Source organism: Rhinoraja longicauda, chromosome 6 (genome assembly GCF_053455715.1).
Source record: "Rhinoraja longicauda isolate Sanriku21f chromosome 6, sRhiLon1.1, whole genome shotgun sequence".
Lineage (NCBI taxonomy): Eukaryota > Metazoa > Chordata > Chondrichthyes > Rajiformes > Arhynchobatidae > Rhinoraja > Rhinoraja longicauda.
Genome location: NC_135958.1, coordinates 43,818,213 through 43,844,771, shown reverse-complemented (window position 1 = coordinate 43,844,771; position 26,559 = coordinate 43,818,213). Strand labels below are relative to the sequence as shown.

Here is a 26,559-nt window from a genome sequence, read left to right as displayed (position 1 = left end):
TTCCAGAGGGAAGTGCTTCAAAGATTTTATGGCCAGGGTGATAGGGGTCAGAGATGATCTTGCCCACTCGCTTCCTGGCCCTTGCAGTGTACAGTTCGTCAATGGGGGGAAGGTTGCAGCCAACATCCTTCTCAGCTGATTGAACGATCCGTTGCAGCCTCCGGATGTCGTGCTTGATGCACTGCAAATGTATTATATCAAAGGAGGGAATAAGAGGAAGCAATTTGTGGGATGAGCAATTGCTGTACCCATCCCAGGAGTGTGTGATGGGACAGTTTGGAAACTGTCTCTAACCCCGCTGCCTCAGGTCTGGGAATGTGTGGAGGGACATTGTGGAAGGGGCTTTGCTCAATGTCCAACCCATGTTATCCATGTCCTGGAGTGTTTGACAGGACAATGAAGAGGGACCTACACTAATATTTCTAATTTATCCTATCCCTGCATGGGGATATTTGATGGGACAGTGTAACAAAAACCTTGCTAAAGTGTCTAACCCTTGCTGTACCCAAGTGAAAAAATCTATCCAATCAACATGAGGGTGACAAAGATAAACCAAAAAGAATGTTTAACATCTAAAATCACCCAGATTTTGTTAGGTACCCTCAGCCCCTTCTCTGTTGTGGAGACTGGTGCCAAGCACTCACCTCACTGGAGTCCTCCTGTTGGTTGATGGCAGACTGTGCATCCTCAGAAGCCTGCCGCTTGGCCTCGCTCAAAGCACGCTCCATCTTTGCTCGCTCAGCTGTGATCATCTCATGGGCCTTGCGCTCTGCCTCTGACACAGCTTTCTTTAACTCTGTCATGGCCTGGCGCTTCACTTCATTCACCGCCTCTTCTGGAGAGAGGGTGAGATTGGCAGATAAGAAACAGTATCAGGCCAAGCCTGGAGCTGTACGAGTGTATTTACGGTATGACCCGGAACATCATCACTGTGAATCAATTACTCTATGTCAGATGTTCAGCTTAATACTTAAAACATCTCTTAACTCATTCTGAAGAATATCTTTTTGCACAAGGATCAGCAGTTGGAAAGGTCTCGTGCTGGAACTCGATTAATACATTTGAGGGATTTCAACCATCAAACCCCACCATGCGAATAAATCCCCCTTATCAACCAATAGGCAGGGGTCCGTCCAGTTACCACCTAGGGTTCCAGTTCCTTGTACTCAGTGGCGCAAGTTGAGCAAGTGGTCCAGTGCTGGATGGGACACTTCAGAACACTGTACTAATTCACTTACCAAGCACTTGGGCCAAGTTGAAGCTAATGCATATTGAGGGAACACTGTTTTGGAGAAATTCTGGTTTTAAACCACACTCATGTGAATGCAAATATCATAGGACACTAATTCAAGAAGAATTGGGGAGATTTCTCTGGTGTAAACAATATCACTGGATCAAAATTAGTAAACAGATTATCTGGCCATCACCAGATGTTACTGTGATGACTGACCCATTTCCTCAATTACAGCAGAGACCACTCTTCACAAATACAAGCTGATGCATCAGAGGTGTTTCAGAAATCCAAATCTTTCTCTCATTTCGTTCCTCTCTGCAAAGACCTGCCTCTTTAATAGAGCATCATATTACTCTTTAAGACACAGCCAATAAACCATTTTACTGAGGAGCAGCAAGTGAGTTGGTTTCTTACACCTAAAGGTCACTTTTAATTATATGTAGAGCCTACCAGCTTTTTTCCAGATTTCTTCCCGTGTGTATCCCTGTGCTGGTCTGTGCGGCATCTCACCACGTATTTCTGAAAGTATAAAATAAAATCATTTTATGTGAACAGCCCATTTCCAAGATCAATAATTGTCACAAAAATATCCCAGTTCCTGTTCAGTGTCAAAGTACTTGTCAGCCAAATTGATGACATTCAGTAGCTGCCACAGAGTTGAGAGACACCTTGCCCAAAATTCAGTGTCCCAGTGAAAGCCTTCACTCGGAGCAGAAGGACTTGGGTAAAATTAGGCCTGGGATGGTAAGCAACATTCATACTACACGTGCCAGTCAATGATCATCCTTACAAGAGACATTATCCCATTATTGCAAATCCCTCATCAACAACAGACGAAGAATTCAACTGGAGCATGTACGAGGAGTTTGGCCAATGGATGCTCGAGTGGACCTGGATCATTCCAGTAATGAGAGAATCTAGAACCAGAAGGCATAGCCTCAGAATAAAAGGATGTACCTTTAAAATGGAGATGAGGAGGAATTTCTTTAGCCAGAGGGTGGTGAATCTGTTAAATCCATTGGCACAGACGGTGGTGGAGGCCAAGACATTTGGGTATTTAATAAGCGAAGATTAATAGGTTCTTGATCAGTAAGGGTGTCAAAGGTTGCGGGAGGAAGGCAGGAGAATGTGGTAAAGAGGGAAAACTAGATCAGCCATGACCAAATGGCAGCGTTGATCTTGATGAGCTGAATGGCCTATTTCCGCTCCTATATTTTATGGTCAAAGGCTGCATAGCATTCTCACCTTTCTTCATATCTTCAGCATCACTATAGCGACGAATCCAGTGATTAAGTTCTTCTCGGTCAGCTTCCTGACAACGCCTCAGCACAGTTAATGAGCGACGAGTCTTCTCCACCATATCCATTATGCAATTCAGGAGCTGTGGAATAAAGAGCAGAAATTGGCTTAGTGAAAGTGAGCTGTGGTGGAACGCAACCAAAACAGAATGCAACAGACATTCTGTGATTGTATGGCTCTTGCTGACGTTCAAGAGTCAAGAGTGTTTTATTGTCATATGTCCCACATAGAGCAACAAAATGCTTACTTAAAGCAGCACAACAGAATATGTAAACATAGGACATTGTAAACAATATAACAAGAAAAATAGTTCAGTGAATAAATGAATGAATGAATAGGTTTATTGGCCAAGTATGTGCATACACAAGGAATGTGCCTTGGTGTTCCATGTTTGTGTTCTCATTTGTGTTCACAAATGACAACACAAACATACAATTAACAATTAAGAATAAAGCATAAACACATCAAAACAATAAGGATACAACATTACGGTCTAAACATGTGGGTGAAAATAAACCAGAGCAAAAAAGAGACTACAGACTTTGGTTATTGAGTAGAACTACCACTTGTGGAAAAAAAGCTGTTTTTATGTCTGGCTGTGGCTGCTTTGACAGTCCGGAGTCGCCTTCCAGAGGGAAGTGCTTCAAAGAGTCTGTGGCCAGGCTGAGAGGGGTCAGAGATGATGTTGCCCGCTCGCTTCCTGGCCCTTGCAGTGTACAGTTCGTCAATGGGAGGGAAGGTTGCAGCCAACAACCTTCTCAGCTGTGCGAACGATCTGTTGCAGCCTCCGGATGTTGAGCCAAACCAGACCATGATGGAGAAGGTGAGGACGAACTCAATGATAGCAGTATAGAATTGGACCATCATTGCCTGTGGCAGATTGTTTCCTCAGTTGCCGCAGGAAGTACATCCTCTGTTGGGCCTTTTTGACTGTGGAGTCGATGGTGGCCTCCCATTTAAGGTCCCTGGAGATGATGGTTCCAAGGAACTTAAATGACTCCACAGATGTGACTATGGTGTTGTTGATGATGAGTGGGGGAGGGGGATCTCTTCGAAAGTCTACAATTAGTTCCACTGTCTTAAGAGCATTGAGCTCCAGGTTGTTGCGATGGCACCAGGACGGCAGCTGTGTCACTACCCATCTGTAGGCAGATTCCTCCCCATCCTGGATCAGTCCAAACAGGGTTGTGTCATCCGCAAACGTGAGGAGCTTGACAGAGGAGTCTGTGGAGGTGCAGTCGTTGGTGTAGAGAGAGTAAAGGAGAGAGGAGAGTACGCAGCCTTGCGGTGCTCCTATGCTGAGGGTCTGCGGTTCTGAGATGTGCTTTCCCAGCCTCACATGCTGCTTCCTGTCTGTCAGGAAGTTGATGATCCACTGACAGAGGGGTTCAGGCACAGTCAACTGGAAGAGTTTGGAGTGTAGTAGCTCTGGCACAATGGTGTTAAACGCAGAGCTAAAGTCCACAAACAGAATCCTGGCATAGGTCCCCTTGTCGTCTAGGTGCTGGAGGATGAAGTGCAGGCCTAGGTTGACTGCATCATCCACCTGTATGCAAACTGCAGGGGGTCCAGCAGGGGGTTTGTGATGTTTTTCAGCTGGGCCAGCACACGTCTTTCAAAGGTCTTCATGATTACAGAGGTCAGTGCGACAGGCCAGTGTGTGTATACACACACACATATATTGTACGAGTATAATATATTATATATATATATACACACACATGCATACATAAAAAATAAACAATAATAGTTCATGGAGTTCTGAGGTTAATGGAGATTGTAGTATTTAATACCCTGATGGCTGTAGGGAAGAAGCTGTTCCTGAACCTGGACATTGGGCTCTTGTATCTTCTTCCCAATGGCAGGGGTGAAATGAGTGTGTGGCCAGGGTGGTGTGGGCCTCTGATGATGCTGGCTGCCTTTTTGAGGCAGCGTCTCCTGTAAATCCAGTTTGTCACAAAGCAGCATGGGGGTATTGTGAAGTTTAATCTAATGCAACACAGTGCATAGGGAAGCGTAAAAGGGGTTCCCAATATAATGGCGTGAGTGGAAATGGAATCAGATGTGGAAGTGGAAGCAGACATGGAAGTGGAAGAAGACAATCTTTGAGAGAGAGAGAGGCTCAAAGCTCAGATCAGGTAAATCAGGGCAGCAAAACTGGTTGCAAATACCGGCTGCTAAACACTAACTCCCGTTCCCACTTACCTTTCTGTCCTGGGCCTCCTCCATTGTCAGCGTGAGGCCCAGCGCAAATTGGAGGAACACATATTTGGAGGCCCAGCACCTCATATTTCACTTGGGCAGCTCATATTTCCCCAGCGGCATGAACATTGACTTCTCTAACTTCAAGTAACCTTTGCTTTTCCTCTCTCCCCATCCCTCCCCCTTCCCAGTTCTCCAACCAGTCTGACCGTCCCCCTGATTACATTTTATCTCTGTTTATTTTATTGTCACCTTCTCCCAGCTAACAATGACCTATTCTACATTTTCCTTGATCTCAGTCTCATTTTCACACCTTACCCATCTCTGTGTCTCCCTCTCCCCTGACTCTCAGCCTGAAGAAGGGTTTCGACCCGAAACGTCATCCATTCCTTTTATCCAGAGATGCTGCCTGTTCCTAAGTTACTTCAGCATTTTGTGTCTATCTTCAGCAAAATTGATAACTGTCTAGTCACCTTGAGGCTGTTAACGGGGAAATCAATGGAGCCAGTGTTTTTTGGTCTTCCCAGTATTTAATTGGAGAAGATTTTGACTTATTTTGGACTGAATGTTAGACAAATCAGAGACAGCAGAGGAGTTGAGACAGGTGTTGAAGTTGATCAGAATGTCAACATGATCAGTTTTATAAGTAACAGACTTGTCATCTGTAGAACTTGACCCAGCTGTATCAACTCCTTCCAGAGATACAAGGTGTTTTAACTATTGAACTATTGAACTTTCAGTTCTCTGTTTCTGTCACAGCCTCCCCCCCCCCCCCCCACCACCATGTCCTTCGCTTCCATACTTACATTATCCAGGTGCTTCCATTCCTCTGCCCATTCCCTGTCCGTTAAACGATGATCAATTACTTCTTCCTGCTGAGTTCCATGTATTCCTGTAGCTGGAACGACAAAGTCACTCAAGATTGGAAAGTGTAGCCCGTTAAATCACAAGCTGAGACCACACATTTAACTCAGAAACCACATTCGACAGGAATTCTTTCACTGACCAAATGTTGTATGGTTTCAAAGTTACGGTGTTAATGGACAACAGACAGGAATCAGTTCTCGATTGACAGATTGCAAATAGAGGAAGGACAATTATTAGTATCAGAATGGTTTATTGACCACAACTGAGAGCTAATTATTAACTGATACCCTGTTATTAGTATGAGCAAAGGGGTGGGTGTGATTGGGAGTGCGATATTAGATTATAAACTGACCAGCAGGCCGGTGTCGATCCCTCAGCTCCTTGTGCTCGGGCTGTCGGTAAGAGTCTCTGTAGCGGTGGGCTACAGCCATGTCCTCCAATCGATAGTGCTGCAGTTGGGGTGGTGCCAGATGTTGCGGCCCATTAGACTGGTGTCCAAGCCTGTGGCTGGGACTGAAACACTGCACAGGACTGAGTGCGCACAGCCTTTTACTGACGTGTTCTGTGTGTGATGGGTCATGATCCAACCCATTCTCTTTGGTCCTGCAAAACATATCCCACGACAAAGTCTGGTGTCAGACAAAGGAGTTTCATAATCAGTATTCAAAATGTATCTTTTTGTGAAAGCCTAATTTACTGTTATATATGAAGCAGTGTTGTTGAAATAAGTGAATAAATCCACTCAGTATATAGTGGAACTACATTTCTCACAAAGTTGTTCAGTCACTTAATTTATCCAGCTGTCTTTGTAATTTCCTGATACAATCCATATTTATTAGTGAATCTCACTGAACCTTGGTACACATGATAATAAAGGAACCTTTGAAAACATGTGTAGGTGACGTTTTGGGTCAGGATAGAAGAGTTGTTATATTACACTGAATAAGATGTTGGTGAGACCGCACATAGAATATATTGTGCAATTCTGGCTGCAGTTCAGAGCGGGTGCAGGAAAGATTCAGAAATGTTGCCCAGTTTGGAAGGCTAGAATTATAAGGGGTGACTATTTTTCCTGGAGTGAAGGAAGCTGGGGTGATCTTATAGAGGTTCAAAGGGGAACTGTTAAGGTTTTTCATACAGAGGGTAGAATATATATGGAACGAGCTGCCAGAATAAGTAGCACAGGCAGGTACAATTAAAACAAATTTGGATACTCATGGATTTGTACAGTATGAAAACAGACCTTTCTGCCCAATTCATCCACAATGCCCCATGCCTAGTCCCATTTGCCCTTGCCTTGAAGATGGATAGGAAAGGTTTAGAGGGCCTGAAGAACGGTCCCAACCCAAAACGTCACCCATCCTTTTTCTCCGGAGATGTTGCTTCTCCCACTTTGTGTCTTTCCTTGGTATAAACTAGCATCTGCAGTTCTTTGTTCTACATTAAGGTTTAGAAGGATATGGACGAAATGCAAGCATATGTTACTAGCTCAACTAATAAGGTACCATGTTGGCATGGAAACATTGGGATCAAAGGCCTGTTTTCAAGCCACATTAACTCCACGACTTTATGATCCTAAACTTTCAAAATTCCTTCCCCAAAACTGCTTTTTTAAACATTCCTTAAACCACCTCTTTAATCAAACTTTGGATCATCTTAATAATGGGGCTTTGCAAGGCTGTGTGTTAGATTTGTTTGATCACAATCACACAAAACACTTTGGGAAACTTGCCACACAGTATAAATGCACGTTGCATAATAAATAGATGAGGCTATTAGAGATACTTGACATAAGGTGTTATAATGCTGAGCATTCTGAATGCAATATTTTTGGAAAGTAACTGAACAGAATTTGCAACGGGCCTGAGAGCAGTTGAGATCTCAGTTGGCTGGAGCCACGCTTACCTGTCCGGGGTGCTTCGTTTACCATTTTCATTCACTCCCAGCAGAATCTCAGAGGAGTCAATCGGCAAGCTACTATTGCCATTGAGAAGCAGCTGTTCATGTTGGGCCAGGTACTGCGCTGGTGTTTGTTTTGCAAGCCGAGCACAGTGGAAGAGTTCTCGCTGTAATAGTGGGAGATTGGCCTGCAATGAAATCAGAAAAATAGAAACTGAAACTGCAAAAGTACTCAACAATTCCCAGATGCTTTGGATGGAGAAACAGATGTGGCTTGAAAATAAATAGTGGGAAGGTTCTGCTGAGGGGAAATTTAAGTTGGTTGAAGAAGGTGATAGTGCACAGAAGCAAAATAGGTTCATCATAGTGTCTGTCAGAAGGGCCAGAATATACAAACATATGAATATATTTCCAATTAAAGTCAGAGCACGAAAGTGTAGTAAAAAGATAAATTTAAAATAGTTTTTTGTCTGAATGCATATAGTTTCCATAACATGGTAGATGAATTACTGGCAAAAAAATAAAGAGGTACAATACACGCCATAGGAAGCTGAAGCACATGACACAAGGCTCATACAATGATTATGATGAACCTTAAGCAACATACAGACTCCATAAGTAACTGCAATGCCACAAAACTGCTCAGCAATTACTGTCTCCAACATGAGAGAATCTAACTATCTACCCATTCAATGGCATGTCCATTGCTGAATCATACATTAAGTACAAAAAAGGGCTTTTGACAAACTCCTCATGGTGCTCTGATCCAAAAGATTAAAGCATAATGGATCCGTCGGGATCCGGTAGATTTTATTCAAACTTGGCTTGGCCATACAAGGCAGAGGGTAGTGGTGTGGCCTGGCCATACAAGGCAGAGGGTGGTAGTGGTGTGGCCATACAAGGCAGAGGGTAGTGGTGTGGCCTGGCCATACAAGGCAGAGGGTGGTAGTGGTGTGGCCATAGAAGGCAGAGGGTAGTGGTGTGGCCTGGCTATACAAGGCAGAGGGTAGTGGTGTGGCCTGGCCATACAAGGCAGAGGGTGGTAGTGGTGTGGCCATACAAGGCAGAGGGTAGTGGTGTGGCCTGGCCATACAAGGCAGAGGGTAGTGGTCCTGGCAAAGTGTTATCCTGACTGGAGGTCTGTGACCCGTGTTGTTCCACAAGGATCACTTTTGGGTCTTCTGTTTGTATTAATATAACTGGATGAAAATGTAGGTGGTCTGAATTGTAAATTTACAGATTACATAAATATTTGTGCTGTTGTAGATAGTGAGGAAGGTTGTCAAAGGATACAGCAGGAAATAGAGCAGTTTAAAATTTGGGCAGTGAAATGGCAGATTGCATTTAATCTGGCCGTGCAAAATGGTGCATTTTCAGAGATCAAGTGCAAGGGGAAAGTACACAGTAAATGGCAGTACTCTTGGGGACGTTGATGTTCAGAGGGATTTTGGAGTGCAAGCCCTGAAAGTGGTAACACAAGTAGATAGTGGCAAAGATGTATGGCATGCTCGCCTTCATTGGTTGGCATATTGAGTGTAAACATTGAGTGGTCATGTTGAAGATTTCTAAAACGCTGTGTAATTCTGTCCTAATTTAATTTTATACAGAGGGTGGTGGGTGCCTGGACTGTGTTGCGAGCATTGGTGTGAAAGCAGATATGATAGCAATATTTAAGAGACATTAGACAGGCACGTGAACAGTCAAGGAATAGAGATACAGACCATGTGCAGGCAGATGGGATTATTTGGACTGGCATCAAGGTCGGCGCAAGATGGTAAGTCACAGGACCAGATCCTGTGCTGTATTGTTCTATGTTCTAAGACCACTTGTACTAATATTTAATTACAGCCTCAGTCCAGATCTGTTTTGCTCCTCTGATAACAATTACTCCAAAAACAGTTGTACCCAGAAATCAGGACCACAGAGATACTAAGTGGGGCTGCTTTCTCAGCGAGTAACCATACCTTCAGGAAAGGAATGACAAAAGGCCTCAAGGGGAAATTGGTTGCCTCCTGAAGCTTTGAGTGAAACTCCTCAATAGTCCGAGTAGAATTCTGCAATAAAGAAAAATAAGTTGTGATTAGCCCCAAATCACCAAATTTGAATACAAGGAGAAAGATCATAGAGATGTTTTCTTATAGTATAGGTACTTTAAAAATGCAAGCGGACGTTGATATTGACTTTTTGATTTGCAATTAATTGAAATAAACGTTGCAAAGGACCAAGAGACGGTGCACAACAGGTGCACTAGTTTGATTGCAGGAATGAAGAATATAGGCTACAAAATGAGACTGGAAAAACTACAGTTGTTCTTGGAGCAGAGAAGCTTGAGAGGAGGTGATAGAGCAGTACAAGCTCTGTGTATTTGGACAGAGTAGGGAGTTGAAACTGCCCCTATTAACAAATTGTTCAAAGGCCAGGGTACACAGATTCAAAGTGTAGGAAGGAACTGCAGATGCTGGTTTAAACCGAAGATAGACACAAAATACTGGAGTAACTCAGCGGGACAGGCAGCATCCCTGGATAGCAGGAATGGGTGACGTTTCAGGTTGAGACCCTTCTTCAGACTCAGTCTGAAGCAGGGTCTCGACCCGAAACATCACCCATTACTTCTATCGGAGATGCTGCCTGTCCCACTGATTTACTCCAGCATTTTGTGTCGATACACAAATTCAAAGTCGCAGGCAAAAGACAGAGCAGTTGAGGAGGGGGGTGAAGGGAAAACAGATTTACCCAATGTAATTATTACGTGGAACTTACCACCTCTAAGGATGGTCAAATTGGAAACTATCAGTACCTTGAATTAAAAGATTAGATTGGCAAGAAAGAGAGAAGAGTGTGAATTGTGAAGTCAGTGGAAGGAATGTAGGTGGAGGGGGAGGGAAAAAATATTGAAGTGTGATGCATTCATTGTTCATACCATTGGGCTGTAAGCTGCCCAAGCAGAATGCGAGGTGCTGTTTGTCCAGTTTGCGTGTGGCCTCATTCTGACAATGGAGGCCCAGGACAAAAAGCTCAGTATGAGAACGGGAAGGGCAGTTAAAGCGGTTAGCAACTGGGAGATCCAATAGGCCTTGGTGGACCATACGCAAGTGTTCTGCGAAATGGTCGCAAAGCCTCTGCTTTTAAGAACTTCTGTTTTTAGAATCCTATTCAGGAATATGTGCTGCATATTTGTGTATTTGTATTGGTTTATTCATTCTGTGACAGAACTGTTCTATATCAGGAACCTTTCCTTTAAGTAATACTTTAAGTTCCTCACTCATTCTGCAATTTGTCTTCTGTAATGAAGACTGTAAAAAAAAAATTGTTTAATGTTTGAACCACCTTTTGTTTGCCTATTACTTCTGCTATCCAACTCTATATTTCCAAGATCCACAATTAATATTGTTAATTTCTCATCTTATACATTGTTGTAGATGTGCAGATAATCATTGTAAATCAAAAGCACTGTTGAAAGAATAAAATAGAACAAAGATTTTAGATGTTTTCTTGATCAGAGGCTTCTTCCATCAACACATTCACTTGCCTGGCTGTCGAAGGGTCTAGACCGGAAACATCACTCATTTCTTCTCCCCAGAGATGCTGCCTGTCCTGCTGAGTTACTCCAGCATTTTGTGCCTATCTCCAGAGATGCTGCCTGTCCCACCCACTGAGTCAGCATTTTGTATCTATCTTCAGTGTAAACCAGTATCTGCAGTTCCTTCCTACACACTTGTTCTCCAATGTTCATTTAATTCTACTGACTTTGTTCAGATCAAAGATCCCTGATGTTTATACCTGACAAATCCCTCCTTCTTATCCGTGTACCTGTCTAAATGTATTATAAATGTTTTAATTGTACCTGCTTCTATCACTTTGTCTAGTAACTCATTCCATATATTCACTATCCTCTGTGTAGAAAAAATGTTTCTCATGTCTCCTTTAAATCTTTCCTCTCGAGTTGTGCTGAAAGGCCTGATTCCATGCTCTATGACTCTATGACAAATGCTGTTCCTGCCTACCGCACCTCCTCTGGCAACACATTCCAGACACCAACTCCTCTTTATGTGACAAAGTTACCCATCAGTATGGTGACCAGAACCACACATAATATTCCAAATATGGCCAAACCAATGTTTTGTTCCACAATAACATTTCAGCCCAGAGGGCAGTGAAGAGCCCAACTCTTGCACTCAATGCCTCAGCCGATAAAAGCACATATATCACACACCTTCTTCAACACCATGTCTACTGTGATATGTTTTTGTGCATTATATATGTGTACCCTAAATCTCTCTGTTCAACCTGCCATTTGTTACAGTGCCCTCCTTAATGTTTGGGACAAAGACCTATCATTTATTTATTTGCCTCTGTACTCCACAATTTGAGATTTGTAATAGAAAAAAAATCACATGTGGTTAAAGTGCATTGTCAGATTTTAATAAAGACCACCATTTTTGTACATTTTGGTTTCACCATGTAGAAATTACAGCTGTGTTTATACATAGTCCCCACATTTCAGGGCATCATAATATTTGGGACACAGCAATGTCATGTAAATGAAAGTAGTCAAGTTTAGTATTCTGTTGCATATCCTTGAAGTCTGCGATTCATGGACATCACCAGTTGCTGGGTGTCTTCTCTGGTGATGCTCTGCCAGGCCTAAATTGCAGCCATCTTTAGTTTATGCGTGTTTTGGGGGCTAGTCCCCTTCAGTTTTCTCTTCAGCATATAAAAGGCATGCTCAAATGAGTTCAGATTGGGTGATTGACTTGGCCTCTCAAGAATTTACCATTTTTTAACTTTGAAAAACTCCTTTGTTGCTTTAGCAGTATGTATGGAATCACAGTTTAAGAATAAGGGGTAGGCCATTTAGAACGGAGATGAGGAAAAACTTTTTCAGTCAGAGAGTTGTAAATCTGTGGAATTCTTTGACTCAGAAGGCAGTGGAGGCCAATTCTCTGAATGCATTCAAGAGAGAGCTAGATAGAGCTCTTAAGGATAGCGGAGTCAGGGGGTATGGGGAGAAGTCAGGAACGGGGTACTGATAGAGAATGATCAGCCATGATCACATTGAATGGTGGTGCTGGCTCGAAGGGCTGAATGGCCTACTCCTGCACCTATTGTCTATTGTCTTGCTGTAGAATGAACCGCCGGCCAATGAGTTTTGAGGCATTTGTTTGAACTTGAGCAGATAGGGTGTGTCTATACACTTCAGAATTCATTATGCTACTACCATCAGCAGTTGTATCATCAATGATGATAAGTGAGCCAGTACCTTCAGCAACCATACATGCCCAGGCCTTAACACCCCCACCACCGTGTTTCACAGATGGGGTGGAATGCTTTGGATCTTGGGCAGTTCCTTCTCTCCTCCATACTTTGCTCTTGCCATCACTCTGATATAAGTTAATCTTCGTCTCATCTGTCCACAAGACCTTTTTCCAGAACTGTGGTTGCTCTTTTAAGTACTTCTTGGCAAACTGTAAGCTGGTCATCCTATTTTCGTGGCTAACCAGTGGTTTGCATCTTGCAGTGTAGCCTCTGTATTTCTGTTCATGAAGTCTTCTGCGGACAGTAGTCATTGACAAATCCATACCTGACTCCTGAAGAGTGTTTCTGATCTGTCGGACAGGTGTTTGGAGATTTTTCTTTATTATAGAGAGAATTCTTCTGTCATCAGCTGTGGAGGTCTTCCTTGGCCTGTCAGTCCATTTGCGATTAGTGAGCTCACCAGTGCTCTCTTTCTTCTTAATGATGTTCCAAACAGTTGATTTTGATATGCCTAAGGTTTGGCTGATGTCTCTAACAGTTTTATTCTTGTTTCTCAGTCTCATAATGGTTTCTTTGACTATCATTGGCACAACTTTGGTCCTCATGTTGATAAACAGCAATAAAAGTTTCCAAAGGTGATGGAAAGACTGGAGGAAAGACTAGGTGCTGAGAGCTCTCTTATATCTGCATTAAGGAGGCAATTAAACACACCTGAGCAATTACAAACACCTTTGAAGCCATGTGTCCCAAACATTATGGTGCCCTGAAATGGGGGGGACTATGTATAAACACAGCTGTAATTTCTACATGGTGAAACCAAAATGTATTAAAATGGCCTTTATTAAAATCTGACAATGTGCACTTTAACCACATGTGATATTTTCTATTACAAATCTCAAATTGTGGAGTACAGAGGCAAATAAATAAATGATGGGTCTTTGTCCCAAACATTTTTGGAGGGCACTGTATATCTGTAGCAATGCTCGTTTAAACCATAGACACAAAAAGCTGGAGTAACTCAGCGGGCCAGACAGCATCTCCAGATAAAAGGAATAGGTGATGTTTCGGGTCGAGATCCTTCTTCGGGCATCTCTTGTTTCACTTCCTAAAATGCGTCAGTTTGCACTTGTCTATGTTAAATTCCATCTGCCATTCGAATTTCCCAGTTGAAACTAGGTGTCATCCAAAAATGTACTTATCATGCCACCAATGTTCTCATCCAAATCATCCATATCTAACAACAACAAAAAAAAGACCCAATCTGTTTCTGCTTTCCTGAAATAAATGCTCTTACATTTCTGATATTATCCTTGTACTTTTTATTACCTATTTGTCCTTCATATTATGGTGACTGAAATGTATTCATGTGTGGTCCAAACTTTATTATAAGCTTACCATAACTTAGCTGTGTTTGAGCGCTCCGCATCAGCAAATAAACCCAACCACTGTGTTTGCTAAAATTACTCCTCCGCGATCCTGTCGAGCAACTTTTAGTGAATGGTGCATTTACACTCCGAGATTCATCTACCTGACCCAGACCCAGCTTCCCCTTAGATTCAACTCGCTAAATGGCTTCCTTTTGCATCTTAACAGCTTTATGATTCCATAACTTTATCAAAACAAATCACTGCAACCTGCAGGAAATACTTTAATTTCATTACATTTTGTAAAGTCATAAGAGTGATGCAGTGTGGAAACAGGCCGTTTGGCCCAACTTGCCCACACCAGCCAACCTGTCCCAGTTACACTACTCAATAGATAACAGACAATAGACAATACGTGCAGGAGTAGGCCATTCGGCCCTTCAAGCCAGCACTGCCATTCAATGTGATCATTGCTGATTATCCACAATCAGTACTACGTTCCTGCCCTCTCCACTTACGTCCTGACTCTGCTATCATTAAGAGCTCTATCTAACTCTCTCTTGAAAGCATCCAGAGAATTGGCCTCCACTGCTGAGACAGAGAATTCCACAGATTCACAACTCTCTGAGTGAAAAAGTTTTTTCCCATCTCCGTTCTAAATGGCCTACCCCTTATTCTTAAACTGTACCCTTTGTTCTGGACTCCCCCAACATTGGGAACAAGTTTCCTGCCTCTAATGTGTCCAATCCCTTAATAATCTTGTATGTTTCAATAAGATCCCGTCTCATCCTTCGAAATTCCAGTCTATACAAGCCTAGTCGCTCCAGTCTTTCAACATATGACAGTCTCACTATTCCGGGAATTAACCTAGTGAACCTACGCTGCACTCCCTCAATAGCAAGAATGTCCTTCCTCAAATTTGGAGACCAAAACTGCACACAGTGCTCCAGGTGTGGTCTCACTAGAGCCCTGTACAACTGCAGAAGGACCTCTTTGCTCCTATACTCAACTCCTCTTGTCATGAAGGCCAACATGCCATTAGCTTTCTTCACTGCCTGCTGTACTTGCATGCTTACTTTCAGTGACTGATGAACAAGGACACCCAGATCTCTTTGTACTTCCCCTTTTCCTTAACTTTGCGCCATTCAGATAGTAATCTGCCTTCCTGTTCGTACCACCAAAGTGGATAACCTCACATTTATCCACATTAAACTGCATCTGCCATGTATCTGCCCACTCACACAACCTGTCCAAGTCACCTTGCATCCTCATAGCATCCTCCTCACAGTTCACACTGCCACCCAGCTTTGTGTCATCTGCAAATTTGCTAATGTTACTTTTAATCCCTTCATCTAAGTCCTACCTGCCTGCATTTGGTCCATAAGCCTCCAAACTTATCCTATCCATGTCTAACTGTTGTTTAAATGTTGCGATAGTCCCAGCCTCAACTACCTCCTCTGGCAGCTTGTTCCATATACCCATCACCAAAGTTACCCCTCAGATTCCTATTAAAACATTTTCCCTTCACCATAAACCTATGTCCTCTAGTCCTCAATTCACCTACTCTGGGCAAGAGACTCTGCATCTACCCGATCTATTCCTCTCATCATTTTATACACTTCTATAAGATCACCCCTTTTCCTCCTGCAAACCAATGAATAGAGCCCCAGCCTACTCAACCTCTCCCTATAGCTCAGACCTTCTAGTCCTGGCAACATCCTCGTAAATTTTCTCTGTACCATTTCCAGCTTGAAAACATCTTTCCTATATCATGGTGCCCACAACTGAACACAATATTCTAAATACGGCCTCACCAACGTCTTATACAACTGCAATATGACCTCCCAACTTCTATACTCGATACTCTGGCTGCTGAAGGCCAATGTGCCAAAAACCCTTCTGACCACCATACCTACCTGTCACTCCATCTTCAAGGAACTATGCACCTGCACTCCTAAATCCCTCTGCTCTACAACACCACCCAGAGCCCTACCCTTCACTCTGTAGGTCCTGCCCATGTTAAGACTTTCCAAATTGCAAAACCTCACATTTCTCTGTATTAAATTCCATCAACCATTCCTCAGCATACCTGGCTAATCGATCAAGATCCTGCTGCAATCTTTCACAACCATCTTCACAATCTGCAAAACCACCCACTTTTGTATCATCTGCAAATTTACTAATCTTGCCATGTGTGTTCTCATCCAAATCATTGATATACCCATGTTTTAGATTTAGAGATACAGCGCGGAAACAGGCCCTTCGGCCCACCGGGTCCGCGCCGCCCAGCGATCCCCGCACATTAACACTATCCTACACACACTAGGGACAATTTTTACATTTGCCCAGCCAATTAACCTACATACCTGTACGTCTTTGGAGTGTGGGAGGAAACCGAAGATCTCGGAGAAATCCCACGCAGGTCACGGGGAGAACATGCAAACTCCGTACAGGCGATTTATCACTGGTTTTATTTTGCTGCACTCAGTGAATTTATTTATGGATGATTGACTGGAGGATCAATTTATTAATACTAGTAAATTACCTACCACAAGACCCAACACCAAGTTCCTAACCCGCTCTCCAATCTCTGGGGAGATGTCGTTTGCGAACTGCTGCAGTGTAGTCAAGAAGCGTTTCAGTTTGCTGAGCTGTCTAGCTCCACAAGTAGGAGGCAACTGCTGATTGGTAAGAGAGGCAGTGGTAGAGGTGGCTGGACCATCGCTGAGCCCTTTGGGGATTGATGGAGCTCCACTGATTGCAGTTGGCATATGATTGGTCCCATTCATCACTGCTGAGAGAAATGGAGAGAGGTGGACTTAGTGGCAGTGCAGAGTGAGGGCCATTCTACAATAAACAAACTCCTCAGCCCCCTGGACACCATCTCCCAATCATTCACAGTTGACAAATGCACCACTTTCCTTTCATTCTTCCAAAGCAAAATAGACAACATCTACAGCACCTTAACCACCAACGCACCTGCTCCCCCTCAAACCACCTGCCCCCCCTTATCCTGTCAGCCCCTGCCTCAGTTCTCCCCAATCTCCACCACCGACCTCTCTGACCTCTTCACAGGAATAAAAACTGCCACCTGCTCTCTGGACCCCATCCCCTCCAGCTTTGTCAAGGCCTGCCTTCCTGCTCTCTCTCCACTTATCACTGCAACAATAAACTCCTCCCTGTCCACTGGCATCGTCCCGCCATCCCTCAAAATCGCTGCTGTCACCCCCATTCTGAAAAAACCTGGTCTAAACCCTGACACCCCAAACAACTTCAGACCAATCTCCAACCTACCCTTTCTGTCCAAAGTTTTGGAACGTGCTGTAGCTTCCCAACTCAAATACCACCTCTCTACCAATAACCTGTATGAAACTTTCCAATCCGGATTCCGCTCAAACCACTGTACTGAAACTGCGCTCCTCAAAATCACAAACGACATTCTCCTCTCCTCCGACGCTGGCAACCTCAACATCCTCATCCTACTTGACCTCAGCGCCGCCTTTGACACCATAAATCACTCCATTCTCCTCACCCGACTTGAAACCTCCCTTAACATCACCGGCACAGCCCTATCCTGGTTCAAATCTTACCTCTCTGACAGACACCAGTTCATCTCCATTAACAACTGTAAATCCCCCACCGCTCCCCTCCCCCAAGGTGTCCCCCAAGGCTCAGTCCTTGGCCCCCTCCTCTTCATCCTCTACCTGTTCCCCCTTGGTCAATTAATCCGCCGTCATGGTCTCAACTTCCACTGCTTCGCTGATGATATCCAGCTCCTCATCTCCACCAAGTCAATCTCCTCCACCACACACTCTACACTGACAAACTGCATTACTGAAATAAAATCTTGGCTTCAATCAAACTTCCTCAAACTAAATTGCAACAAATCTGAAATCATTATCATTGGTCCAAAAATGCTCACCAAATCCACCCAAAACTTCATCCTCAACATTGATGGTCTCCCAGTATCCACCTCACCTCACATTCGGAATCTTGGAATCATCCTTGATCAAACCCTCTCCTTCGACAAACACATCACAAAGACAGCCTTCTTCCACCTCAAAAACATTGCCCGTCTCCGTCCATCCCTCTCCTCCACAGCTGCAGAAACCCTCATCCACGCCTTCATCACCTCCCGTCTGGACTACTGCAACAGCCTCCTCTATGGCGCACCCTCAAAAATCATCAATAAACCTCAATACATTCAAAACTCCGCTGCCCGTCTACTCACACACACCTCGATCCGTGACCATATCACCCCCGTCCTTTATAAACTCCACTGGCTCCCCATCCCCCAGAGAATCCAGTACAAAATCCTCCTCATAACCTACAAAGCCCTCCATAACCTGTCCCCATCCTACCTGACCGACCTCCTCCACAGGCACACTCCCACCTGCACCCTCCGCTCTGCCGCTGCCAATCTCCTATCCCCCCACATCCGGACTAAACTCAGATCCTGGGGGGACAGGGCTTTCTCCATCGCTGCTCCCACCCTATGGAACTCACTACCCCAAACCGTTAGAGACTCCCCCACACTCACCACATTCAAAACATCGCTGAAGTCTCACCTGTTCAGTACTGCCTTCAACCACTGAAGGTCACCTCACCTTCTGTCTCCTTTCTCTGTTCATTTATTTATTTACTTATTTATCTATTTATTCATTTCCCCTATGTTCTCAAAATCTCTGTAAAGCGTCTTTGAGTATATGAAAAGCGCTATATAAATAAAATGTATTATTATTATTATTATTATTCTGGGCACATGTCTTTTCAAACCACACAGGACTGATGATGTTCCATTGCTACGCCAATGGAGTCATCCAGTGTCTTCATCACCATGAACAGTTATTACACATCAGTAGCATTGAGGAAAAGTAGCCCACTCAGTCTCTCAAGGAGAAGGCTGAAGCACCAAGGTACCTCTTCTCCCTGAAACATTAACCTCCCAGTAATCTCCTGGAAATAGAAGCACACTCCTTGGGATCACAGCAAATACCTGGTGTGAATTCTGAATATGATCTTACCAAGACTTCTCAATCCTTTTAATAAAATTGCCTTAATTGTAGATTGGGTCACAGTATCAAAATCCTATATTCACAGGAGTATAGGCTCTGCAGAAGACTAGTATTTTACCTTCCCTATCAACCCGATAATTCTGCAGCCTGTATTTTAAAGTTTCCTTCGCGCCTTGAAATTTTCCAAGGTGCTTGTATGAGATGTACCTCAGGGAAAGATGTTTAATATCTATTCCCATTAAACCCTGCATTGCTGCTGGTTCCTGTGTAAGGCTACATTATTTCTGTGGCAAGTTCAACTGTTACTATAAACAGCATCAACACAAGAACTTTCACACACAGAACAGGTGTCTCCCTATTACTGCTCATGTTTCAGGCTCAAATTAGCAACCATTTAGAAACTCACTGTAGCCCTTGATGAAATGTGCTTCAGGATTATGCGTTTCCCTCCTCATTATAACCAATCTCATGCCACTCCCTGACGATGCAGCTGCTTTCAGCTCGCCACCACCCAGAATAATGCAGCACACACTATCAGCCAGTGAAAGACAAAAAATGTGGAGTTACTTAGCGGGTCAGGCAGCATCCCTGAAGAACATGGGTGGGCAACCTTCGGAAGGGTTCTGACCCGAAACATCACTTATCTATGTTCTCCAGGGATGCTGAGTTACTCCAGCACTTTGTGTCTTTCGTTGGTAAACCAGCATCTGCAATTCTTGTTTTCTACATATTGTCAGCCTTGTGCTTCTGTGCTGTCTCTTTGGTGGAACTACTCCTAAATTCCTGCAATTTCCAAGAATTTAGATAATTTTCTATCCTATTGAATTTGTTTTTACTCCCTTTAATGCAAACTGATTGGATAAGAACATTCTCATCTCCACTCTGATTCTTTTGCTTATCACCTTCAATCTGTGTCCTCAGTTAATGATTTTACTACAACTGGATATAGTCTCTCCTTAGCTATTCCATTGGAACCTCAATGGCAACACACTTTTGCAGCTGGTAGAGCAGCTGACTCGTAGTGCCTCGCAGTGCCTGTGACCCGAGTGCTGGCTGCGTGGAGTTTGCATGTTCTCTCTGTGACCGCGTGGGACTCCTCTGGGTTCTCCGGTTTCCTTCCACATCCCAAAGATTAAATGGGCTCTGTAAATTACCCCTAGTGAGATGTGATGAGGGAGTAGATGAGAAAGTGTGATGAGATAGAACTAGTGTGAACAGGTGATTGATGGTTGGTGTGTGCTTTGTGGGCTCCAGTGCCTGTTTCCTGGAATATCTCTAAATAGCAGCTCATCTTTTACTTGTTAAATATCTAATCTCTATCAATCCTGATTTAATTCTATTGAAGTTAACCACCAATCTAACCTTGCCAATAACTGCCAGTAACTCCTTTCACTTCATAGATGATGCCTGACCTGTTGATTATTTCCAGCATGTTCCAAGTTTTAAAACAGGCTTCTTTCTCTATGTTTGGTATTGGAGAGCAGAGGGGAAGTTAATATTGTGCTCTGCACCATTGCAGAAGTATGTGAAGGTGGTTAATGCTGTACAGGAGCAATTCACAGCTCTTTAGTGAGAATCCACATAGGGCACTGCGGATGATCCACCTTCAGCCCAGCCAATCCCTCTGGAATCCCAATGAAATGTTTTATATGCCATAGTCAGTTAATTAACCCCTGACTCTCTCTGCCCACTGCTTATATCATCTTTTACTGATCTACAACACCACCATATACAAGTCCTCCTCACCTTACAAACATCTGACTTACATACGAACAAGTGCTGGGAGACTGGTGGTATGGATTTGCTGGCTACTGCAGGGCAGTGGGCATCTACTGCCATGTTGGGACTTGGCTCAGAATGCCATTTCTGACTTGTAAACTGTTCGGTTAATGAACAACCATCAGGAAGGGAGCCTTGCCATCACCTGAATGTGTGAATGTGGACCAAGGGTGCTGGAACCTGCAGGAGACAAAAGGAAATCTGACTCCAATGCAGCATGTGGGAAACATTGGTTGAGGCCAGTATTTACAGGCCATTCTTAATTAACCTCGAAAGAGGCATTTATTGCATATATGTTTTTACCCACCGTCAGGATTGGCTATTTTTTAATTTCGTTGTACTCGTTGCAATGACAATAAATGAATATTATTATTATTATTATTATTATAAGAAGAGTGGTGACCTGCTCTCTTGAACCACTCTGATCCTCTTGGTGAAGGTACATCCACAGTACTATTGAGTAGGGAGCTCCAAAACCCAGACCCGATGAAGAACCAATAATACATTTCCCAGTCGGGATGACATGGTGGTGCCGTGTACTTTCTGATCTTGTCTTTCCAGTTGATCGAGGTCCTGTGTTAGCAAATGTTGTCTAGATTGTCTAGAAAATCTTCACAAGTGAGAGGACGCTGGCGCTGTTTATTCGCCGCTTCTCCGTTAGGATAGTTTGTCTGTTTGTTTTTATGTTATGATTGTTTTTGTAAAGCGCTTTGAGCTTCTGGTAAGGCGCTATATAAAATAAATGCTTATTATTATTATTATTATTAAATGCATTTTGTAAATGGTACTCACTGCAAACACAATTTGCTGATGGTGAAGAGAGTCATTTTAAAAATCATGGATGTGGTGTCAATTAAGGGGGTTTGTTGTGGGTGATGTCCAGCTTTCAAGTGTTTGAGCTGCACTCATCAAAGCACGTAGTTCTACTCATTTGCACCTTGTAGAAAGAGGAAATGCTTCAGGGAGTCAGGAGATGAGTCATTCATATGACCAGCTTTTAAGTAGATGTGGTAGCCATAGAAATTATGTAATTGTTCCAGTTGAGTTTCTAGTCCCTGGTGATCCTCAGAATAACAGGGATTGGTGATGGTAGTAAAGGTGAAAACTAGGTTGGCAAATACCGCTTGTTGGAGTTGGTCACTGTGCAGCATTTGTATGGCACAAATGTTGAGATTTTCCAGGCCGCCCTTTCTCAATGGTATACTACTGTATTAGCAGACAAAAAACCCTTGACATTGTGATGGAAGAGTCTGTGACGTTGCACTTCCAGAATTGTACATTTCTGCTAATGTCATATGGTTGCTAAACTACTCAATGGACAGCTCTCCCTCTTTAGAAAACAACCCAATGTTTGTTAGGCAAGCTTTGCACTGTCCATTATTCTTTACTCATCCCTCTCCTTGCCTTGTACCTCGACATACCATTTCCTCCTTTAACCCATTCCTTTATAACATATGTATAACATTGGCCTTTCCTTGGCGATCGCAACCTGGGCTGTGTCTCTCTGTGTTGAACATCTATGTCACTCGCACTTATCATAGAACATAAAACAGTGCAGCACAGGAGCAGACCCCTTCAGCCAATCAGCTCTGTTCTGAACATGACGCCAAAATAAATTAATCTCATGTACCTGCACATGATCCATAATCCCCAAATTCCCTGTATATCTATGCGCCTATCTAAAAGCCTCTTAAATACCACTATCGTATCTGCCTCCACTACCAGCCCTGGCAGCACCTTCCAGGCACACACCACCCTCTATATAAAAACTTGCCCCGCCTATCAGAAACATCCTGATGAGCATAACTCACTGGTTGTCGGAGAGAAAGAAATGTTTCGAGCAGGCCCCTGTATGATGGTGGGAGGTGGTGGCGGCATCGCTGGTGGTGTCGACTGGGACTGAGTTTTAACTTCAGCGGGAGAATCTGGCATTGCTCCAAGCTTTATTTTTGCGCTGCCTGTGGGAACAAGAAACATGGCATACTGTAAACCAATCTCATTATTCATTTTCAGATGACTTAATATCCCAACATATATTTGGGAGAGAGAAAGTTCACACAGGACGTAGGAGGAAAAAGGGAAAGGGCATGATTTGGAGTGTTGTAGAAAGCATAAGTTAAAATTATTAAGTTAAAGAAATGTGCTTTGCCACATCACCACCACTTTCCTCAAAGACCCTACACATACTACTTCCTCAATGTCAAATTCACCATGGAAAACAAGGCAACTCCAATTCACTGACAACATAGGATCGCCAAACCTAGTAAGAAAGTGAGAAACTAGAGGTAAAATGGACAGGGACGAGGGAATGTGACAATTCCCTTGTCCGTGAAATCAATGGAATGAAACTTCCACAATTCAGTCAAACTGATATCCCCATGATTTTTGGACCTAGTGTTCTGTGACGTGGCTTATCTCCACCCCCTTCCATCCACAGGAATGGAATAAAATATTGCACTCCTCTACCTGGGTGTAACTGCAATATCGATAACATCCAAAACAGCCCTTTCTCAGGACTGAATCACCTTTCACTGAGTGCATTATCCATTTCTTCCACCACTAACATACTGTGACAACAAACTACAAGATAGAAAGCAATAACTTCTGACCTCTGGAATTCTGAAGGGTGGAAAAAGTGATGCATCACATAGTCCTCACTGCATAACAATGAAGAAAATGCTATGGAGGATTGAACTGCCTAACTTTGTTGGGATGGACATAAAAGACTGCACATGCTGATATCTAGAGCAAAAGCAAAGTGATGGAGGAATTCTGCACATCAAGCAGCATCTGTGTTGACAATGAGATGGCTGATGTTTCGAGTCAAGACCCTGAATCAGGACTCATGAAACTTGACCCAAAATGTCAAGCAAACTCTGATGAGAGGTCTACAGCGTCAGCAGGACATCGCAATATGGTCACATTGTGCTTGTGACTGTACAGTGAAGTGCCAGCAAATAGGTTGTACAAACCAGCCCACTTAGTTCAACAGTTTCTGCTTTACCTATTCACACCTTCTCTAGATCCACCATTTGCTTTTCTTTATTTGTGACAATATAACTCCTTTTACCTTGTACCATCGTTCTCTGTTGTCATTTAATCTCCTGCTTTCCAACCCTCCACAACCCATTTGTAGTTCAGTGGATGCATTTTGCAAATTGAAAGAAGCATAAATAAATCAGTGTTTCACCTGGAATGAACATTGTCACATTTCTCCATGTCTCACTTCATATCCATAAGCTCTTAATGTCTGACATTTTACAATTCTGATTATAAAAAAACTATCACTGGCGTGAAAAGTTAATTTTGTTCCTGCCTGACCTGAACATTTCAGCACTTTTAACTTCAGTTTTCTAATTTCTATAGCACCTTGTGATTCCAAGAAAGCTGGCAACCCTCATGCACCAAACCTTCTCCTTCCCCCTTTCCTGATGTCCAGGACGCAAAGGTTCATTCAGGTCATTGAATTACTTATACTGCTTTCAATTTGTGAAATGCATCTATTGGTCTGCAAGCAAATGCCAATCTTCAACACATTCATCACTCATTCTCCAACCACTCATCATCCTTGATGATGATGATACTTTATTTAATGTACCAGTGAAATTCTTTGTTTTGCATACAATGCACAAAGTACACAAAACGTGTCGCCACATATACAATGTACAAAGTCACAAAAAGCATTCATTATAGTCCCAATGGTCCCTTGTCCTCTGCCATTTGCATTGAAGCTCAACATAAGCTGAAGGGATAGCACTTCATGGAACAACAAGATGCTTTCGAGCATTCTGGACACAATTATGAGGCTCAATATGTCAGTTGATGAGATTCTGTAATATTTTCTGTTTTTATTTCAGATTTCCAACATTCATTGTGTTTCCCATTATAATTTCAAGAGATTCTAATTCATCGATTTGAAACTCCACAATGCTTCTTTTCTTTATTTGCCCCATTACGACACAATCTTGCTGTGCATTTTCATCCTTTTTTGTCGTTTGATCTTTCCTGCCCCTCTCCTATCACTTATATTCCCTTTCCTTCATATTTTCTCTTTACCTCAAACCCACTTCTTTCTTTCCCCAGGTTAGGTAAACGCTCATTTACCCGAAATATTAACTATTCCCTTCCATAGATGCTGCCTGCCTGACTGACTAGTTCCAGTACCCCTGTTTTAAAAAAAAAACAAGCAACTCAATTCTCTGATGAGGCTCTAGTTCAGAGGAAAACAAATTCAGAGCAAGGGTAGGCCACCTGGTCCTTCAAAGCAGTCCCACCATTTGATGTGATTATAGCTGATCTACTCCAGGACTCAACTCCTCCTCTGTATCTCAATCACACATTAAGAACCAGATGGTGACCAGCTGTAACTGGCAAAAAGCAGCAGCTTTAGGGTAGGCCACGGATACCCTATATCACCACCCAGCATGGGATGCACTCGAGGAAACAGCTGGATAGAGAGCTACCTTACACCGTTCAGCTGTAGTAAAACCATAATCTTATACTTTCAATTTATACATCAAATTTGCAAGCTTACCCAGTAGTGATTCCTGTTGTACTTCTGTCAAAAAGCACGTCTTCAATCAGGTCCACTTTTCTGTCTGCCTGCCAGTTTTTAATAGAGACGATAGATAAATGATAGCTGTTCACTACAGATTTGTCCTTTTGGAGGCTTCAATTTTGAAGTGGATCATTGGCAGCAATTATTTAGAAAATAGGAGTAAAATCAAGTTCCAGCTGCCAGCATTAGAGGCAGCGAACTGCTGCCAAAAGCCAGCCCCAAAATCACATTGTATGGATCCTGATCACCACAAGCAATCAACTTTGATCTGCAAGCCTGCAAATGGATGTCTACAACTTGTTTTCACAGCTTTAGGTTCCATGCATTTACAAACTGTTCTCTTTAGGCAAGAGGACGATACACTTCTGAGAAGCACCAGACTGTTGGGATACTGGATTGTTGGCCTATACATTACCAATCTGAACATACCAAGTGACTTGACACTTCACAGGGTTATCTCACTCCCTAAATAAACAGAATTTCCATAGATACTGACAATCCCACTCAGGCACAAGCAAACAGAGTGCAAAGGGACAAAATGGCACCTTCCACTTAACGCAGCTGCTGTTCTGGTCAGCTGCTCTGTGAGAGCTCTCCTCACTGAAGGCTGGAACTGATACCAGAGCTTGATGCCTCTAGCCAACTGCACTAGCATTTGGACCTATCACTCCTTTACTGAGAATCTGCACACATTACAGGTCAAACCAAACAAGGCAATTTGGAATGGTTCTTTCTCCCACTATCCTCCCCTCACTTGTATACTTTTTGTATGTAATACTTTCACACATTATCGTTCAATCAAGTTTCAGGATACAAATGCATGAGGGAGGAGAGCGAAACTAGAATAAAACCAGGAGTTTGGGGAAATAAAAATACAAGAAGGATGTGGAGGCTTTGGAAAGAGCGCAGTGAAAGTTTACCAGACTGATGCCTGTTAGCTACAGGGCGAGGTTGGACAAACTTGGATTGTTTTCTCTGGAAATCCGGAGGTTGAGGGGAGACCTGATAGAAGTATATAAAATTATGAGAGGTATTGACAAAGTAGAGTGTCAGAAGCGTTTTTGTAGGATGGAAATATCAAATACC

The 26,559-nt window shown here is 43.1% G+C and overlaps 1 protein-coding gene across 11 annotated transcripts in view; it reads right to left on the bottom strand.

The window, feature by feature from the left end:
• The window catches only part of cbfa2t3 (CBFA2/RUNX1 partner transcriptional co-repressor 3), a 116,429-nt gene that overhangs the window by 17,876 nt on the left and 71,994 nt on the right, over positions 1–26,559 (bottom strand). For 5 of the 11 annotated variants that reach the window (XM_078400904.1, XM_078400903.1, XM_078400899.1 and 2 more), the window contains 9 exons: positions 22,727–22,873; positions 16,671–16,915; positions 9,466–9,555; positions 7,508–7,689; positions 5,955–6,205; positions 5,542–5,633; positions 2,480–2,615; positions 1,685–1,753; positions 645–835 (listed from right to left, as the gene is read on the bottom strand). In XM_078400904.1, coding sequence (XP_078257030.1) covers positions 645–835; positions 1,685–1,753; positions 2,480–2,615; positions 5,542–5,633; positions 5,955–6,205; positions 7,508–7,689; positions 9,466–9,555; positions 16,671–16,915; positions 22,727–22,847 — 1,377 coding nt within the window. In that variant the 5' untranslated portion in view covers positions 22,848–22,873. Of the gene's footprint in view, positions 1–644; positions 836–1,684; positions 1,754–2,479; positions 2,616–5,541; positions 5,634–5,954; positions 6,206–7,507; positions 7,690–9,465; positions 9,556–16,670; positions 16,916–21,707; positions 21,809–22,726; positions 22,874–25,449; positions 25,518–26,559 lie in introns of those variants that run through there. The other 6 variants (XM_078400906.1, XM_078400901.1, XM_078400900.1 and 3 more) reach the window with 3 other exon arrangements.